Source organism: Zootoca vivipara, chromosome 16, assembly GCF_963506605.1.
Source record: "Zootoca vivipara chromosome 16, rZooViv1.1, whole genome shotgun sequence".
In the NCBI taxonomy this organism is placed as follows: domain Eukaryota; kingdom Metazoa; phylum Chordata; class Lepidosauria; order Squamata; family Lacertidae; genus Zootoca; species Zootoca vivipara.
Genome location: NC_083291.1, coordinates 21,251,646 through 21,272,029, shown reverse-complemented (window position 1 = coordinate 21,272,029; position 20,384 = coordinate 21,251,646). Strand labels below are relative to the sequence as shown.

General features: G+C 45.0%; 1 protein-coding gene across 1 annotated transcript; it reads left to right on the top strand.

The window, feature by feature from the left end:
• Window positions 1-1,298: 1,298 nt before the first annotated feature.
• Window positions 1,299-19,787, top strand: HOPX (HOP homeobox). Its single transcript, XM_035097185.2, has 3 exons — window positions 1,299-2,000; window positions 15,067-15,244; window positions 18,744-19,787. Exons 2-3 carry the CDS (start codon window positions 15,101-15,103, stop codon window positions 18,819-18,821), a joined length of 222 nt encoding a protein of 73 aa, XP_034953076.1. The 5' UTR covers window positions 1,299-2,000; window positions 15,067-15,100; the 3' UTR covers window positions 18,822-19,787.
• Window positions 19,788-20,384: the final 597 nt, after the last annotated feature.

Below are 20,384 nucleotides of genomic sequence, written 5' to 3'. Positions count from 1 at the left end.
CCGCCCATCAGATGTCAAACAGAAAGAAAAACAGCTACCAGATTTTTAGAAGACACCTGAAGGCAGCCCTGTTTAGGGAGGCTTTTAATGTTTAATAGATTATTTTATTTCATTTTTCTGTTGGAAGCCGCCCAGAATGGCTGGGGAAACCCAGCCAGATGGGCGGGGTATAAATAAATATAATAATAATAATAATAATAATAATAATAATAATAATAATAATAATAACAACAACAACAACAACAACTGGGCTGTAGTTCAGTGGCAGAGTGGCACATGCATTGCCTACGAAAGGTCTTAGGTTCAATCCCTAGCATCTCTAGGTGCAGATGGGGGAAGAGTTGGATCTGGAATCCTGGACAGATGCTATTACAACATTTTAAAAAATCCTTCCAGTAGCACCTTATAGACCAAGTTTGGCATTGGTATGGCCATTAGTTGGTCTCTAAGGTGCTACTGGAAGGATTTTTAAAATTTTGTTCCGACTACATCAGACCAACACGGCTACTTACCTGTAACTAGATGCTTATTACGGTAAGTAATTGTGAGGTAGAGATGGCATAAGGCAGCTTCCTATGACCCTACCAGAAATATAATATGGAGTACATAGATTCAGTTTCCAGATTCCCAGGCTCCAAATTTCAATGGCTCTTTGAAAAGCATTCTGTAACTTTTAAAGCACACTCAAAGCATGTTTCCCCCTTCAAAGAATTCTGGGCACTATAGTTTGTTAAGGGTTTCTGGGAACGATTACTCTGTGAGGGGCAAACTACAGTACCCATAATCCTTTGAGCAGGGGGGTATGCTTTCATAGAATCATAGCACTGTAGAGTTGGAAGGGACCCTGCGGATCATTCTAGTCCAACCCCCTGCAATGCAGGAAAATGTCCCATACAGGGATCGAACCTGCAAGCTTGACATTAGCAGCAGCACGCTCTAACCAACTGAGCCATCCAGGCTTTGACCGTGCTTTAAAGGTATAGTGTGTATGTCTGCACTGTTCATGCCCGGCCCACTTCTCAGCCTTCTGCGGCCCTCCATGCTGGGCTCCCTCTCACCACAGTTCCCGCTTCATGACTCTTACATGGCGATCTTGAGGGAGTGGCACTTTCCTCCCACATGTAGCTACATTTCCCGAGTACCAAGCAGGTAAGTCATCCTCGCACATGTTTTCCCCTGCGCAACATGTGACGGCATTCATGTGCTGGGCACATGCACACAGCATATTCTCTCTCTCTCTCTCTCTCTCTCTCTTTCGGTTCCGGTGTGCCCTGCTCAGATGCCAGGATGTGCCCACACCAAACTGAGTGCACGGCTTTTGTGGAGGAGCTGGAAGTTGCAACAGAGACATGCCTCCCTTTTCTGTTTGGTCTATATGTACATTCCATCCCCCAAAGGGAAACAACTTGAGGTTAATTAGGCAACTGGCAGGATGACACTCGCAGTGGCAGAAGTCCAGCAGAACTCATGAAAACGACTTCCTCGGAGGGGGCGAGGGCTCCTTGGACGGGCTGCAGCAGCATCCTTCTTTGGCACTCCATAACCGGCTGCACTCCGCAGAAACAAGCCAAGAATCCGCACCCTTCTGTTCTCGCTCCTGCTTTCATCTGCTCCTAAGGAATCCTGCTTTTGTTTTATGGGAAGGGGGGGGGTTGCAACCCAGAAGAGTTTAGCAGATATATTTGGAGAGGACACACACACACACACACATATTCCTGCATAAGCAAGCTGACTGCCAAACCTGAATTGCAGCAGGGAGAGCGGCTGAACAGCTAAGCAGCTGCTGTGAGTTTCAGTCTGCCTGTGGTGCAGGTTTTTCAAGTCACACACACACACACACACACACACACACACACACACCTGCCTGTCACACACTCCTCTCATTCATACACACACACACACACATGCAGAAAGGAGCTGTTTGAGGTTACCGCCTGCACAGGTACTTAAACATTCTTGGAGGATCTCGGCTGCTTAAAGAAGATCCGGTTCTTCCCCAGGTAAGTGCAAAACTGAGCAGAACGCATTGATCTCACCTGAGAGCCCAGGCTGAAGTTAAATGATTCATTGATGCTCCTTCTCTGATGGAAGGCAAAAAGGGGTTAGGAATGTGCAAGGAAGCCGGGGCAGCTTTAGGAAAGGGGATCCAGGAGGAGAGGAATGTCATTTGCTTCCAAACTACATGCTGCAGACAGGGAACATTCTTCCTGCATCTTTGCTGCTGCTGCTGCTGCTGCTGCTATAGGTTTTTTGGATGTTGTTTTATAAAGCACTGCCGAGTGTATGCCACTCGCAAAGCAACAGCAGAAGATGAAAAAGAAAGATGCATTTACAATCTACATTTTGACGGTATAGGGAAGGCAGAGTCAAAAGGAACAAATAACAGAGGTGGGGGAGAAGTAATGGCCAGCTCACTTTTGATGTCAAAGAGAAAAACAACTACCAGACTTTTAGAAGACATCTGAAGGCAGCCCTGTTTAGGGAGGCTTTTAATGTTTACCAGTAATAGATGACTGTATTTTATTTTTCTGTTGGAAGCCACCCAGAGTGGCTGGCGAAACCCAGCCAGATGGGCGGGGTATAAATAATAATAATAATAATAATAATAATAATAATAATAATAATATATTATTATTATTATTATTGACATTTTCATACATGAGCATGTTGCCTTGATAAAGATTACCTTAATATATCTACAGTACCTCTTGACATATCATTGGTTTTAGCATCTAATAGCATTAGACAGTTGACGTGAAACTGTGTTTTATGATGTGACAGCGACAGAACACCCAAACGATGCCGACGAATCCAAAGTACTCCGATTTGGAGAGGGAAATGTTACATTTCAAAAAGACAATTCGAATGCTGAATTCAAAACGTAACTTCCCCATTCAAAATCTGAGCAGCAACACATGTGTACCAGACTCCAAATATTTGCAAGTATTTGCTTTGGCTCCACGATCCTGCCTTATGCAAAAGTGTATTGGACATTTATGGTACCTTTTGTAGGAAACTGCTCATTTACAATGTACCAGCTCAGCCAGGGGGAGCAGGCAATGAGGATCTTTTTGCGTTTGGCGTGTCTTCAAAGGCAAAAGTTTCCCCTTCGTCTCCGCAAAGCGGGTTCTTTCAAATCAGCCGCGAAAGTCAGACTTGTTTTCTCCAACTGTCGAGATTCTAATTTTTTTAATGGATGCAAATTTTACCAGCTAGTAACCACCAGCCATCAAAAGTCAACAAACTATGCAAAATCCTCAAGAGGCGGTCATATTGTATATAGAAAAATCAGGTGTGAAATAATGCTTTGTGACTGTTGAGTTTTGCTTTATTGTTTGCCAAACTCCAGGTTGTATACATGCCATACATTTAAAGCACATCTAAAGCACATGAGGACCTCCAGAGAATCCCGGGACCTGTAGTTTGTTAAGGCTGCTGAGAGTTGAAGCTCTGTGAGGGGCGGGGAACTACACTTCCCAGAATTCTTTGGGAGAAATCATGTGCTTTAAATGCATGGGGTATACGCAGCCCCTGTTCGCCTTGTTCATTTTGCTGTGGCCCCTTGTAAGCTCAGCAAATTGAGAAAACCAGAGCTTGGTAGAAAAACTATGGAATGTATGTGTTTTCCTATAAAGATAGCCTATGCCCCTTTCCATGAGGATAGCGCTTGCCAACAGTTTGTTCTGAGGAGGATGGAAGGAGTGAGAAATAAACAGAGGCTAAGAATAGCAACTTGAGCAATGGCTTCCAGCATGATCCAGGGACCATTGAAAGGCCGTGCTGAGCACTGCAGGGCTCCAGAAACATGCATTATTCAGGTGTACACTTGTCAATTTATGACAGAGCTAGGAAGAAAAGAGCATGTTAACAGAGAGGTTTCTCTTCCGGGCAGAATGAGAAGCCTGCCGTTTGTTCTTGGAAGACAACCGCCAGCCAAATACCTGCTATTCAAACAAGCTGCTTGATAAGCGATATTTGTTTGATGCTCTTGCACCTGTTCCCTAGGTTCCTTAGTAAATAAAAAAATAAAAAAATCCCAGGGACAGGTCACTGAGACAGGTGGCCAGGGTGACATTGGAGGACTCAGCTGAATGCATCAGGTGCCCAGTTTCAGAAGTGCCAATCTCTGTCATATTAACGCTCCCGGAAGCTTTTCCACCTTTCAGTTGGGGTGGGGCAAGGTTCTTGGCAAGGTTCGAAGGCCTGCTCCTGAAGATCGTTAAGATTAAATTGCAAAAAAGCACACACACAAAAACAAAACAAAAACAAAGAGTGTTTTGGAAGAGCGTTTGTTGTGGTTGCCTGGTGCTAGCTTGTCGTTGCAACTAGGGTTGCCAGACTCAAGAGAGGACAGGACTTCTGTGCCTTTAATTGCCCTTCTCTCTTTTGAGTCTGGAAACCTTAACGAGAAACCAGCAGACCCTTTGTTTAATTTCCAAGCAAAGGGTCTGCTGGTTTCTCTTTAAGGTTTCCAGACTCAAAAGAGAGCAGGGCAATTAAAGGCACAGAAGTCCTGTCCTCTATAGAGTCTGGCAACCCTAGAACCCCTTTGTTTCCCTACCCTTTCTTGTAATACTACCATGGAGGTTGGGGTGCAGTTGAAGGACTGGCACAATGGATAAGGGAAGGCTGCTTCAATATTCCCCTACAGGCCAGTTCTCCCCTGCTGCAGTTATCCTCCTTCAAACATCAACCCCAACTAGACTCCAAACATGGACGCGATGTGCCTGGGGAGAGCGCCACAGGCAATGACATTTGCAGGGGAGGATTGGCCGGTGTCCCAGTGGCTAGATTTTCCTTCCTCCCACTTGCCAACCCTCTTGCAGCCTCCACCCCTGCAATATCTTAGGAAACATGGGATAAAGACACGTTTGCCAAGGTATCGCCTGAGCAACGTCTTAAAACATTAGTTGCTCACTGCCCACAGATGATTGTCTCCAGCTCACCTATGCTCAGGTGAGCTGAGTATAACCCAATGGCTTCCTGCTGCGTGGAGGGCTAGCTCAGGCTGTGTTGGCAACTCAACTGCTAATTAAGAAGTGCCACTTGCTTAGGCATTTTACTGGCCTGACTAGAATTTTACTGTTTGGGCCAGCAGCCAGCTGTGGAAGATGCATAGCCAGGCTAAAAATCCAGATGGTGTGTGTGTAGGTGTGTGTGTGTTGGAGTTGGAGCACACACATGCACCATACCCCCCCCCAACATTTCTCTGATAAAAATAGGTATGTCCTATTCCATAATAATGATGATGATGATAATTTTACTATTTATACCCCGCCCATCTGACTGGGTTGCCCAGCCACTCTGGGCAGCTTCCAACATGCATAAAAACGTAATAAAACATCAAACATTTTTTTTTAAAAAAGCCTTCCCTATACAGGGCTGCCTTCACATGTCTTCTGAAGGTTGTATATAGTGGAACCTCGGTTTATGAACACCTCGGTTTATGAATTTTCGGTTTACGAACTCCGTGGACCCATCTGGAACAGATTAATTCACTTTCCATTACTTTCAATGGGAAAGTTCGCTTCAGTTTATGAACGCTTCAGTTTATGAACAGACTTCCGGAACCAATTACACCCATGCTTCGGGTTAAGTACGCTTCAGGTTGAGTACTCTGCGAACCCATCTGGAACAGATTAATCCACTTTCCATTACTTTTAATTGGAAAGTTTGCTTCGGTTTATGAACGCTTCAGTTTATGAACAGACTTCCGGAACCAATTGTGTTCACAAACCGAGGTACCACTGTAGTTACTTACCTCCCTGGCTCTGGGGTCTCATGACTCCATCATACTCATAGCTGCCAAGTATCCCGTTTTGCCTAGGAAACCCCCATATTTTCTTACTGTTTCCTGCTGGTCTCCCGAATGGATTTATATCCCGTAAATCCCCCGGAAAGCAGCTCCTGCCGGCGGCCATGTTTCTGGTGCCGCTCTGCCCATTTCCAAAATGGCCGCAGCACCAGAAGTTGCTTCTACGCATGTCCGGAAGTCGCATAGAAGCGACTTCCGGTGCTGTGCTTCTGCTGGTCCTGGATTTTTCAATCCGGAACTTGGCAGCTATGATCATACCTGACACGGGCGCTGCTATGCAGTTGAATGCGCATGTGTACTCTGTCCATTTCCCACACCCAACCGCATGGCCTCGGGCCCTGGCAACCCATGCTACGCCTCTACATGGAGCTGCCTTTCAAAAGGGCACAGGAACCTGTGTTTGCCCAAAATAGTGCCACCACACTGTTCACTGGGACTGGCCAATATAGATTATGCTGACACTATGCTGTCAAAACTGGCTACCAGTCAGTTTCCAGGAGTCCCAGTTCAAAATTCTCATGTTCACTTTTAAAGCTAGAAGTGGCTTGAGGCCAAGCGACCTGGAGGATACGCACATCCACACCTTTCTGGACCATAAGGTCATCTTCAGAGGCCCTTCTCCAGCTACCCCTACGAAATGGGGGGTGACAGATGACTAATGGGGATAGGGCTTTTTCTGGGGCGGTGCCTCAATTGTGGAACACCCAGGGAGGCTCTCCTAAGGCCCACATTGTAGTATTGTCAGCACCAGGTGAAGCCCTTTTGTATTGCCCCAGGCCTTTCAGAAAGTGCATTTGAGATCATTTGCACAGCTGTCTCTTCTGTTGTACGTTTTGACTCTACACTGTGCTGTTTTTCTATCTCAGATGTCATGTGCATTGTGCATCATGATTTAAACATTTTTTGTTTAAACCGCCCAGAAAACTTTGGTTATTGGGTAGTATAGAAACGCAAGAAATTAAATAAAAATAAAGAGAGAGGAGGAGTCAGCCAGACCATAACCCTCCACATCCCACCAACCCTCTGCCAAGTACCCAGGTGGCGCTGTGGGTTAAACCACTGAGCCTAGGGCTTGCTGATCAGAAGGTCGGCGGTTCGAATCCCTGTGACGGGGTCATAGCTGCCAAGTTTTCCCTTTTCTCGCGAGGAAGCCTATTCAGCATAAGGGAAAATCCCTTAAAAAAAGGGATAACTTGGCAGCTATGGACGGGGTGAGCTCCCGTTGCTTGGTCCCAGCTCCTGCCAACCTAGCAGTTCGAAAGCATGTCAAAATGCAAGTAGATAAATAGGAACCGCTACAGCGGGAAGGTAAACGGCGTTTCCGTGTGCTGCTCTGGTTCGCCAGAAGCGGCTTTGCCATGCTGGCCACATGACCTGGAAGCTGTACGCCGGCTCCCTCGGCCAATAATGCGAGATGAGCGCGCAACCCCAGAGTCGGTCACGACTGGACCTAATGGTCAGGGGTCCCTTTACCTTTATATTACTTTCATCCCCATTCAGCTATTATAAATTTATATATGTATTTATTTAAAATATGTATAGATCACACCTTTTGTAAAAATGCAACAAGGCAGTATGCAGTGCTCAAAATGACAACAAAGTCCATAAAAACATCAATATAAATTAATTATTTAAATGTTTACAGACCTTACTTTTCCTTAAAAAAAATACAGCAAGGCGATAGACCACACACAAGCCAATGTAAGACCATTAAAAACATGAATAAATGATGTTGCACTGAACTCTTGGGTTGGGACTCAGTATGTTCAAATGGACATTGAAAGTGGGGTCATGTATAACCGCCCCAATAATACCATCATGAGCATCCCCTCCAACATGTTGATACCAAAACCCAGGAATCGTGTCTTCCCGGCCCCGCTCCCGTGTGAGTCACATGATTCATGACCCCACGTGTTTTTGTGCACCGTGCATGGTGCACAAAAACACGTGGATGTCCCGTGGATGTCCCGATTTAATTGGGGCAGTTGAGGGGTATGAAATAATCTTGAGTGCACAATAAAAAGAACTGTCCGGAAGAGCCCTAACTCTCCAACCTCTTCTCACTGATTTGGTTTCACTGGAAGAAGACACTGTGGCGCTTGACACATTGCCACAGCTCTTTGCTGGCACCGCTTGGCGAATTAATATGCCGAGCCAACCTTGGCCTACTCGAGCTTTGAGCAGGGGGGCTGAGCACCATAGCACAGCTATTCTCTCCTCGGGACCCAAGAGCTGCCAAAGGGTTGCTGAGTGAGCAAGGGCAGGGAAGAGCGAGCAACAAAGCTGTGCTTCCTGGAAGAGAGGCTGGTCCGGGATTGAGTTTCTATTCAAATCGGGGACAGAACAATCCCAAAAACAACCTTTGGTGAATGAGCCCAGTGTGCTCTACTGCTCCATCCTTGGGAGTGCCAGGTCAGCCGGTTGCTGTTAGCAGGTAGCTAATGATCCTTGGGGTGAATGCAGTCGGTTGACAGGAGTTATATAAAGCTGTATTTGAGTAAAGGCTATTCAGATAGAAATGAAGGGGGCATCACCAAGCCTGCACGCGCTTTCTACAGTCCTCAACATTCCCGTTCGCATTTGTTAGGCAAAACACGGATTTCATATTTCAAAATGCGAGTTTGCTAAGCGCTCTGTCAGCACAGCAGCTTACGGCTTGAGCGGGAAACAAAATTAGGCATTAAGTAGCTATTTCCATGTAAGGTGCAGTTGTGCGCGGCTTTTTTAAAAAATAAAAAAATGCAAATAGCATCAGCTATGATGCTAATAATTATCTGGACAGCAGCAGGCAAGGGCTGGAAAATTAATCCTGCCGCAGACCGGAGGAAGACCCCTCTTTTGAAGCTGGTATTTGCTTTGAAAAGCATCAGTGGGGGATTTCTTCTTAATGCAAGTAGCAACTCAGAGGAGGGCTGCCCCTTGGGACCACAAGATGGGGAGGAAAGGGTTAAATTTCCCTACCAACTCCTACTATGCTCCTGATAATTATCAGAACCATGCAGATGATGCCATCTTCATAAAAAAACAAAACCCTGCAGTTTAAGTGTAAATACCTTAGTAGCATGAAGGATGCCTAAGATTATTCCTCTTTCAATAGGCTTCCTGCCTACAGAGTTGTTTGCTTCACTGACTTCCGAATTGATTCTTGCAGGTTCTATATATGGAACGCGTTGTGGTGGGGGTGTTACAATTTACTGACATGAGCCTTTGCTGCCAGCCAAATTGGATGTGCCAATCTGCTCGTGTGCAGGATTATGTCTTCATCCCTAGAAACGCAGGGTTGGTCCAACCCCAGTGCATTAGTTAGCATTATCCAATTTCCTCTGCTTCACATTAGACCAGAGTACAATAGTCCACACCCACAAGGGCTTGGATTTGGATATGAGGAGCAACTTCAGTCTTTCCCCATGAGCACAGATCAGCTGACTGTGCATTTTGTTTAGTTTAGCTTTGCATTCTTTAGGAAGGGGAGAATGAAACTCTGCAGGAACCATCAGTTTCAGGTAAAAAAAAGTAGGTCATCTTCCCCAACCATGCTGCACTTTAAAAATGGGATGTGGGTGGTGCTGTGGTCTAAACTACTGAGCCTCTTGGGCCTGCCAATCAGAAGGTCAGCAATTCGAATCCCCGCAACGGTGTGAGTTCCCGTTGCTCTGTCCCAGCTCCTGCCAACCTAGCAGTTCGAAAGCACGCCAGGGCAAGAAGATAAATAGGTACCGCTGCGGTGAGAATCATAGAGTTGGAAGAGACCACAAGGGCCATCCAGTCCAACCCCCTGCCAAGCAGGAAACACCATCAAAGCATTCTTGACAGATGCCTGTCAAGCCTCTGCTTAAAGATCTCAAAAGAAGGAGATTCCACCACACTTCTTGGCAGCAAATTCCACTGTCGAACAGCTCTTACTGTCAGGAAGTTCTTCCTAATGTTTAGGTGGAATCTTCTTTCTTGTAGCTTGAATCCATTGCTCTGTGTCCGCTTCTCTGGAGCAGCAGAAAACAACCTTTCACCCTCCTCTATATGACATCCTTTTATATATTTGAACATGGCTATCATATCACCCCTTAACCTTCTCTTCTCCAGGCTAAACATACCCAGCTCCCTAAGCTGTTCCTCATAAGGCATTGTTTCCAGGCCTTTGACCATTTTGGAAGGTAAACGGAGTTTCCGTGTGCTCTGGTTTCCGTCATGGCAGTAGCGTCGCAAGGGAGTGGGGGGGGCGGTGCACCCCGGGTGCCATATTTATTAATTAATACACCACCATTATCTTCCAGGAAGCTCGAGGTGGTGCACATGAGGTAGGTTAGGCTACGAGATTGCGACTGGCTCAAGGTCGCCCAGTGAGCTTCATGGCCGAGTAGAGTTTCAAACCCTTCTCTCCCAGGTTTGAGTCCAACGCTCTAACCATTAGGCCACGCTGGCTATCCAGGGGAGTGAATTAGGCAAGTCGCTTCAAAGAACAGCCTCTGCCCAGTGGATTTTTATCACTAGAGTACTTGTGTTAGTTGGCTCATTGGGTTGTCTGCACGATCAGTTACAAGAGGCTCATTTGTGAACAATCACGTTTAATAAGGTAACAATCATTGGGGACCTCCAGACTGGTGTTTAATTGCAGGTGTATTCTGCAATATATAGCACCTGCCCTTGTCCTAGTGCATTTGTGGTGCATTTGTTTTGCTTTATTAGGGTGTTTCAAGGCAGGAGGCTTAGTGTGCAAGTCTAGCTGGTTTTATCGCTATCAGTTTTCGCCATCCCTTTTACAGGTCCGATACTTTGCTGCTTTATCCCTTTTGTTCAACTGGCAGGATGGGCAATGACAGAACATGGGCAGGACTTGGGCTGTAGCATTTCCGATCTCCTTGGAAACCTTTCTCTGCACCCTCTTTTATACATATGCTTCTCCATTGTCACCACATTATTGCTGTCTGGAAGGCTTGTGGTGCAAAAAAGAAGCGAGACACACAAACACTGGTGGCATGAAAAGCTATAGGATTTTGACATAAAGTTGCACAATATGCACTGATTGGAAATGAAGCAGCATGAGCTTCCCAAAACTTTTGCAGGTGCAAATTAAAAGCAGGGTCACGGATGATTGCCCCAATAGCATTGCGAGTGCAAATCCTGGTTAATGCACAATAAGGAGGACGTCTGTACTTTTGGGATTCTGAACATGTGTACCATGTACAGTACATGCATGCTCAGGATTAACCTTCATGCATCTGATGAAGTGGACATTGGTCCACCAAAGTTTGTGCAACAGTTCATTAATCTTCAAGGTTCTTTGTTGTGTTTACTTCAAAGAAGATCCATCAACAGCATCAAAGTCATATAATGTTAAAAAAAAAAGACTTTTAAAGGATACAAAGGATATCTTGGTGTTATTTTTGTATCTCTCTGCAGAGGCTTAAATATTGCCAAGGAGCATCACGTCCGGTGGTTTAGATAGATTTGGAGACAGGAGAATAATCGATTTCCTTCTGTGGCTTTCTGCTTCTCTGTTAACCTTGATGAAGTTTCTTTGCCATTCTGCGTCTCTGTTCTGCTGCTTCTGAAATGCTGCTACCAGAGTCTGCATCAACACCCACAAAACAGAGAAATAGATTGGTGATTATTAGGACGGATTAAAAGGCTGAAAATTGGACTGTGGATTTGAGACTTTGTTGGAGGAGAGGGAGGGCCGGGCCTTGGGGAGAGGAGGGTTGCTAGAATAAATATATTGTAAATAAGAATTGGGTATGGAAAAAAGGTTTGAAATTAAGGAGGTCTATTGAGGGGAAAAATCAGGCTAGGGAAGGAAAATAGATTGTGATTAGATTGAATTAAGATAGTTTATGAAAGTGATAAAAATTATGTTTAAAAATTTGTATGTAGATTAAGATTTGGAAAAAAGAAATTGTCAAAAATGATTTGCAAAGGAAAACTGGGAAAGGGGAGGTTGGGGAAGCCCCTATAACAATGTTTATGGAAATGAATATGTATTTTTCCTTTTTGTTTTTTATTCTGCCTTTTTTTGGGGGGGGGTTCTTTATGGAAAAGTGGCTGGGCGGACACTCCCCTGGCTTCTCCCTTGTATCTCTGGGGCTCCTCGGTGGCAGGGGGGCTTTGGGATGGGGGAGGGGGGAGGACAAACCCAATCCTAAAATGAATCATCATCGGCTGTTCACCTTCATGGGACCCGCTCATGGCAGGAGGGGGCTTGTGGGGGGGGGGACGGAAGTTGGTGGAATCAAATTATGTTATGTATATTCCTTTTGTTCTTTTTCTTTCTTGTTGCCTTTTTGTTTTTTTTAAAAAAAATTAATAAAAATATTTTTTTCAAAAACACCCACAAAACAGCTTTCCTGTTTTCCCCCCCAAAAAACCTTCAGGGGTTGTGGGTGAAACTTCTAAAGGTGGGAAGGAACAGCTGAAAAGTTTGGGGAGAATGAGTGAAAGTCAGTACTAGTTTTGCTACATTTCAGCAATTCTACTGTGTTTCCAAATAATGCCAGCACAGAGCAGCTTGGTATTGAAAAATGGCACAGTGATGCCTCGCAAGACGAATTTAATTCATTCCGTGAGTCAATTCGTTTTGCGAAAAATTCGTCTTGCGAATCGCGGTTTCCCATAGGAATGCATTGAAATTTCTTTTTTTTGCCCATAGGAACACATTAATTAAATTTCAATGCATTCCTATGGGAAACTGCGATTCGCAAGATGAATTTTTCGCAAAACCATCAGATCGCAAGATGCATTCATCTTGCAAAAAATTCGTCTTGCAGGGCATTCATCTTGCGAGGTACCACTGTACTAGGGACTGAGTAAACTAGAACATGTTCTAGGCAGGCAAGAACAGCAGGTTGCCTCTAATCCTGGAGGAGCACATAGCCAGCAGGAGTCATTGATAGCCTTTTTCCTCCAAGAATTTCTGTATTTCTGTGGGCAGATTTAACCATATGTTTAAAACACATCCAACATACATTTAAAGCATGCGACTTCTCCCAAGGAATCTTGGGAACTGTGGCTTGTTAAGGATGCTGGGAATTGTACCTCTGTGAAGGGAAAACCAGAGTTCTCATGATTCTTTGGGGGAAGTTGTGTGTTTTAAATGTGTGTTGGATGTGCTTTAAATGTATGGTAGAGATCTCATCCATCCCTGAAGAAGCAGTGGCAAAACTAGGCTTTATTTCACCCAGGTCAAAGACCCAGTTTGGCACACACATGGAGCCTTAATGACGCCCCTCTGGAGGCTTCACCTGGGGCAAAAAACCCTGGCTAGACCCCCCACCCCACCCCATAGCTACAACTCTGGAGGAAGTCCTATATGAAAAGCTTGCCTCCTAGATTCTCCACTCCCAATTACCTCCAGTGATTTCCCCCCCTTCCAGTTGTTGAAGTCAAAATAAGGTCAAATGTCAGTTCTGAACAGCAGCTAGGAGGGGTGATTTGGGGGTGGCAAAGCTGTAGGTTAAACATCACCCCTCTAAACTTTTGGGGCTGCTTCTCAGCTCCAAATTTCCCCCTACTGAGGCTGTTCTTCTGTTCTTTCTTTTTTCTTTTTTAAAGACTGTGTTGAAAGTTCTTGCGAATAATATGCAGTTAAGTCCTACACATTTAAATTTCTAAAACGGGGGAAAACCACACCCACCACCAAGCAGGAGAAATTGCAGTCCATTAGAGAATCATGAGCCACAGCAACCCTAACAATATAATTCTTTCCTTGTCTGCTGAATTATTTACTGAGTTACCCATTCCCAATTCAGGAGAGTCTTTTTTTTAGAAATGAGGAAATGGGTTCGGTTTCAGATGCAGCTCGGCAAGCATAAAACCAACACGCTATTTATAAACAGAACAGCCAATTCCGGGTATTCCGTCTCGCTTTAGCACCACCCCAAAAAGTGGGTGACCTTGACAGGGACAGAATGGGATGTCTGAATGCTTGTGCATGCGCTCATGAGACATCTCTCTGCACAAATGCACACAATATATGAAGGAGCAGGCCTTGCAGTGACGTCATGGTGATGTCAGGTCGTTGCCATGTGTTGCTTGGTGTTATGCATGGGTCATCTTGTGTGGGTGCCGAGTGACTTGAAGGAACTTCCAGAGATTCTGAGGGAATAGTTGTCAGTGTGGCTGCACTGCATCAACACCACAACTCTTCCTGTGCTTTGTATTTTGCTGTCAGGTGTGCAGAGGATGGTGACTTAGACTGCAGCTTGCAACAGCTGGTGTAGCAGAAACCATCAGATTGGCCTGGCCAGGTCGTCTCAGCAAGGAGTTTCATCTCTCCATTCATTCTAAACATGAAGTGGGAAATGCCAAATAAAATGGTCCAGCCTTCAGAGCTACTTGTTAAATTCTTATTTAACACTTATATCTAAATCTTGATATACTATATTACCTCTACAAATCCTCCTCTACAGCCTCCATGTACTTCCAAATCTTATATTAAACATTTCCAATATTGCAATTATTTCTTAAATATATTTTGAATTTCTTCCAATCTTCTTCCACCGACCCTTCCCTCTGGTCACGAAGTCTCCTGGTCAGCTCGGCCAGTTCCATAAATTCAACCATCTTCATCTGCCATTCATCCACTGTAGGTAGATCTTCACTCTTCCAATTCTTAGCCAATAAAGTTCTCGCTGCTGTTGTGGCATACAGAAAAAACATAGTATCTTTTTTAGGTATTTCCTCTCTAACTATCCCAAGTAAAAAAGCTTCTGGTTTCTTAACAAAGGTGTTTTTCAACACTTTTTTCATTTGTGCTTTGGATTTTACGAAGGGGGGTCGAACATGCAGATTACAAATTCAGCATTTCACATTTAAATGATCAATGGCAAGATTGGACAATTTTTGAGAAGGGTCTTAGCTCAGTGGTAGGCCGTCTGCTTGGCATGTAGAAGGTCCCAGATTCCCTGTCTGGCATCGGCAGGCAAGACTCCTGTCTGAACCCATGAAGAGTCGCTGGCAGTCAGTGTAGACCAGTGCTCTCCAACATTGGGTCCCCAGATGTTGTTGGACTACACCTCCCATCATCCTCAGACATCTTAGCCAATGATCAAGGATGATGGTACAGTAGTTGTAGTCCAACAAAGTCTGGGGGACCAAAGATTGAAGAACACTAGTGCAGACAATTGTGAACTAGGTGGACCAACAGCAGAACTCAGTAAGGCAGCATCCCCCCCCCCCAAAAATTGTGTGTGTCCCCAAAATTGTCTCAGTTGCAGCAAAGATCGGGTCTGACTCCGCTGTCCCTATGCCTTTCTCCGCAGCTCACTGTTGCAGGCAAACTTGTGCCAAGAGAAGATGTCCACCAATACGGCGGCCAGCCCCACAGAGGAACAGATAGAGATTCTGGAGTATAACTTCAACAAAGTCAACAAGCACCCGGACCCAGCCACCCTTTGCCTCATAGCTGCTGAGGCAGGACTGTCTGAGGAAGAGACTCTGGTGAGTGACTGAGCCGCAGAACGCAAAGGCCAGCTGCGACCCCAGGATCCAGGCCTGTAGGGACCAAATCTTCTCCCTTGGTCTCAGTGCTTTCAAAGGGTCTTCCTAACCACAGCCTCCCACTGGCTGGAGATAGCTCAGTTGGTTAGTGTGGTGCTGATAACACCAAGATTGCAGGTTTGATCTCCATATTATTATTATTATTATTATTATTATTATTATTATTATTATTATTATTATTATTACTACCTTGCCCATTCTCGCTGGGCTGCCCCAACCACTCTGGCAGGTACGGTAGCTTCCAACACATATAAACACATAATAAAACATCAAACATTTTTTTAAAAAACCCATTAAAAATGGGACAGCTGCATATTCCTGCATTGCAGGGGGGAGTGGACTAGATCAGAGTTTTCCAAACTGTGTGTGGCGACACGTTAGTGTTCTGGCTACAGTGTGTAGGTGTTTTGTGCGAATGCTTCCAGGGCTGGAAAGGGGTTAGTTTAACCTCCGGTTTGCTATTAAAACTGAATTAATGTGTCACGAAATGATACGTGTCCAAAAAGTGTGTCACCAACATGAAAAGTTTGAAAAGCTCTGGACTAGATGATCCTCAGGGTTCCTTCCAACTCTACAATTCTATTATTCTCTCTCAAGAAAGATGTTTGTCTTTCTCAACGTTTGCAACAGCAAGGGGGTGACTTGGACATGTGAATTGGTCGGCAGAACCACGGACAAGACCTCTGTGTCCCCACCTCACATTACCTCAGGGCCAAACTTAGAAGTGGTGACTGGGGGGTGGGGGTGGGGGTGACAAGGCCAGCCATGGTTGCTGAATCACAATAAATAGAAAAGGCTTCTCCTTACTTCCCCGATTGTGCTTTTCCTCCCAGCATGATGTGTTTGTAGTGATGGATTGAAAGAAGGAAAAGCAGGTTTGGCGGGAAGATCCAGCCCCTGTCTCTAATTAAAATTAGACTTCCACCCCAACAACCCTATTAATGAACAAGATAGGCATGTGATTATTATTTTTTTAAGGTGGATCTAATCTGAAGGGACGCGGGTGGCGCTGTGGGTTAAACTACAGAGCCTAGGGCTTGCCGATCAGAACGTCAGCGGTTCGAATCCCCATGACAGGGTGAGCTCCCGTTGCTCAGTCCCTGCTCCTGCCAACGTAGCCATTCGAAAGCACAAAGTGCAAGTACAGTCATACCTCGACATCCGAACACTTCGACTTCCGAAGTCGACAACCCCGGAAGTCTTTTCGTCGTGCGCGCTTCGACATCCGAAAACCTCGACTTACGAAGACGGCCGCGGAACGGATCGTCTTCTTAAGTCGAGGTACCACTGTAGATAAATAGGTACCACTCCGGCGGGAAGGTAAACGGCGTTTCCGTGCGCTGCTCTAGTTCGCCAGAAGCAGCTTAGTCATGCTGGCCACACGACCCAGAAGATGTACACCGGCTCCCTTGGCCAGTAAATCGAGATAAGCGCTGCAACCCCAGAGTCGTCCGCGACTGGACCTAACGGTCAGGGGTCCCTTTACCTTTACCTTTAATCCGACCCTCAGTGGTTTTCATTCCATTAGGGACCTTTCACACATTCAGCTATGAATCATCGACTTTTTGAGCAATCAAGTGACACAGAACTGGCCTGACAGTGTTTCAGTACCTCTCTGGGGCACCTCCAGCCATGTTGCTAGTGGTTTATCCTGCCCACCATGTAGTGAGTTTCGTACTTCTAACGCCAACGGCACCCACCATTAACAAGAGGTTGGGGGTTACTTCATAACTGTCATGATTCCAAGCAATAAGATAGCAAATTGGCCAGGATTGTGAGTGGGAAACTTGATACCAACATGAGGTCCCCATTGTGATGAGCAGAATCTCTAGGTCTCTCGCTGGCTCAAGTTAGGCCCGAGGGGAGGCTGCCTTCCCTTGAGTCACATATTTCAGATCTATATCAGATGAAGCCCAAATTATGCTCAAGATTAAACTCAAGATTTGTTTCCCCCCCCCCCAAACCATTGCAGTGTAAAATGTATGAAAATCTAAAGTATACACTATATGGGTCTGGGGAGGTCTGCCCCTAGTCTGCTATTCTGGCTCTGATCTTTTTCCTTTCCTGGGAATGTCTTGTTTCCTCCATATTCTAAATAAGTCATTGCTTCCTATTTAGCCTGATTATATTTATTGTCCAAAAACAACAGCCTGCAGCCACACGGGGCAGAAGTTCGTAACTATTGAGCAATGTTCCCTTCTACCTTTGATGGCCCTATTTGCAGCAAATAACAGAAGAGAGGAAAATAGCATAAAGAGAAAAATTAAACTCTCTCGCTAACGCATTGTAGTCCATAGCTGCCAAGTTTTCCCTTTTCTCACGAGGAAGCCTATTCAGCATAAGGGAATTTCCCTTTAAAAAAGGGATAATTTGGCAGCTATGTTGTAGTCCCAATCTAGATTATCCCACTCCCATAACAGCTTTTGCTGAGGAGAATTGCAATTTGTAAGTGTAATTTTTAAGGCACAGGTGCAATGTAGATTAGGTCTGGCTCCTAATCTACAATGCAGCAGAAGGAAGTCGGAATGAAGTGGTGGAGTCTTGAGGTTCTAGAATGGAGTGTACCACAAGCTGCAAGTGGAGGACCATATATTTAGAATGTCTCTTGTACTGGGATGAGGACCCTCTCTGAATGCAGAAAGCTAGCAAGAAGTGGATTGTGTAGCAACCTTTCTCCCTGATGTGTGAGTTTGCTCACCTGCAGGAACTTTTTTTAAAAAATGGGACATTCTAAAATATACAATATTTTACCTGCAGTATGAAGTGGAAGTGGTACAGTCCACTCAGTCCCCTCCCCCGCACCGGATCTACCATCACATTCTGCTGTGTACAGGTGAAACTCGGAAAATTAGAATATCGTCGAAAAGTGCATTTATTTCAGTAATGCAATTATTATTTATTATTTTTACAAAAGCTTTCTTTTGGAAATTCCACAGTAATAAAACAAATACAAAAATAAACATCGCTATTACATTTCATTAATTACATTCCATTTATAATTGACCCGCCTAACGACAAATAATTACAATTCCAACAAATAAAGGCTCGACATATCTTGCTTTGCATGTCATGCATCTATTGGTTTCACCTTTTAAGTTGCGTTGCTGAAATAAATGCACTTTTCGACGATATTCTAATTTTTCCGAGTTTCACCTGTAGACCAGTGTTTCCCAACGTTGGGTCTCCAGCTGTTTTTGGACTACAATTCCCACCATCCCTGACCACTGGTCCTCCTAGCTAAGGATGATGGGAATTGTAGTTCAATAGCAGTTTGGGAAACCATGAACTAGACCATACCTGGCTCAGCATTCTTCTCCCTGTGCATCCTGCATTCCCAGCAGCTCACCCTCAGTGAAATTACCATATGCCCTCAGCTGTATTTATTATGCCAGCTCAGTTTCTCTGTTTTCATCCTGCCACGTCTCTTTCGTTTCTCCAGAAATGGTTCAAGAAGCGCCTTGCGGAGTGGAGGAGGTCAGAAGGGCTCCCATCAGAGTGTGGCTCTGTCCGAGACTGACTTGAACTCTTCTTCGAGAGACAATCCTAGAAAGCTGATGGCGTTCATCGATTAATTCATGCTGCGGAACATGTTACTATCCAAACTAATTGTGTCTGTTATTTAACCTGCTGCCTTATTTAAAATGTACATAACCCGAGGGGGGTAAATAATTATATAAAACCATATATATAGATAGATAGATACATACAATTTGCAATGTATTCTTGTATAGAAATTATAAAGGAAGAGGGTGCAACTGCCGCTGGCTGCAGCTACTTTCAAAGCAGCACAGAGTAGTTTAGGATTGATGTAATAACATTCCCCTTGATTCGTGGCAAAGCTAATATGAATGAGAAGGCTTAGCAGGAAAAAAATGGTCTGTCCAGCACCTCCCACAGGATCTCAAAAAATGAGCTCACTTGCAGAGCTCAGGAAAGCAGCATCGAGAAAACCAACTGCATTGACAAAAAGCTGGGGCGTGATTTCACTCTGTTTGTGTGTAGGCAACGATGAATGCAAAGAGGAAACCAAACTGAACATTGGGCGTTGCGTCGGCAGCGAGGATTGGGCACCATGATGACACCCTCCACCACAGCACACTAGGGAAAATCCCCGCAGCAGGACATCTATCCTCACTAGCCCCAGACAGGTGCAAACTGATCACTGATATCAATGCATCTGGACCCACTCTTCCTCAGTGCAGCCAGATTCTTCCGCTCCGCTCCCCAGATCCCTGGCCTTAAATTGTCAGACATTAGTCCACTAGCCTCGGATGGCTTGGTGTAAAGTGCCTAGCAGGCAGGTACCCAGGATCAGGATTGGATCATGCCCATAGTTCATTTGATGCCAGCGTTACTAAATGAAAATCTGCGCATGCTTACGCCGTTGCTGCATTTATTTCATTTTCTTCCAAAAGGCGTTCCCTCTGAGTTAAAAGGAGTATTTCCCTCCAGATGTGTGAATAAAAATGGAAGTTAAAAACGACTGGATATTATGCATGCTTCTGGTTGATTTGGTCAGCCTGTCAGTTTATCATCTAAAAGTCCACCCCTGGAGTTCTTGTATGACCAAGAAACAGAACCCAAGAAGGGCCAGCAGCAGTGTTTCTGCTCCCTGGGGGGCGCTGGAACAATCCGGGGGGACGGGGATGGTAGTAGCCTCGGGTGCAATTGGGGAGCGTTGAATAAAAATAAAGGGGGTGGTGGAAGCATAATGAAAGAAGAAAATGTTGAAAAACCATTTGTACATGTAACGTAGAGCAAAAGTCGCCATGATTATTTTCCAAATCAACACACCAAATGTTGTAGGGGGTAGGTAGAAATATAGAGACATAAAAGAATGCAAATATGTCCCTGCATCTTTCTGTTTGTTCCCTTTAAAGGAGGTAGATTTCCAAGGGAGTGCCGAGTAATATTTTCCACCACCACCCCCCGGAAAAGGGGATGGTAGGCCAAATAAGTTTGGAAACCTCTGGTCTACACAGATAAGAAAAGCTCACCTCTTCACCTCAGTTTCACAGTTCTATAATATTACGCGTAGCCAGAACCGAGTCCATAGAACCACTACAAAGTCCACATTTAA

Bases quoted from the DNA above. Each gene is read 5' to 3' on its own strand.
- HOPX (XM_035097185.2), top strand. From the start codon at position 15,101: ATGTCCACCAATACGGCGGCCAGCCCCACAGAGGAACAGATAGAGATT. The intron at 15,245-18,743 runs GTGAGTGACTGA...TCGTTTCTCCAG, and splicing joins TGTCTGAGGAAGAGACTCTG to AAATGGTTCAAGAAGCGCCT.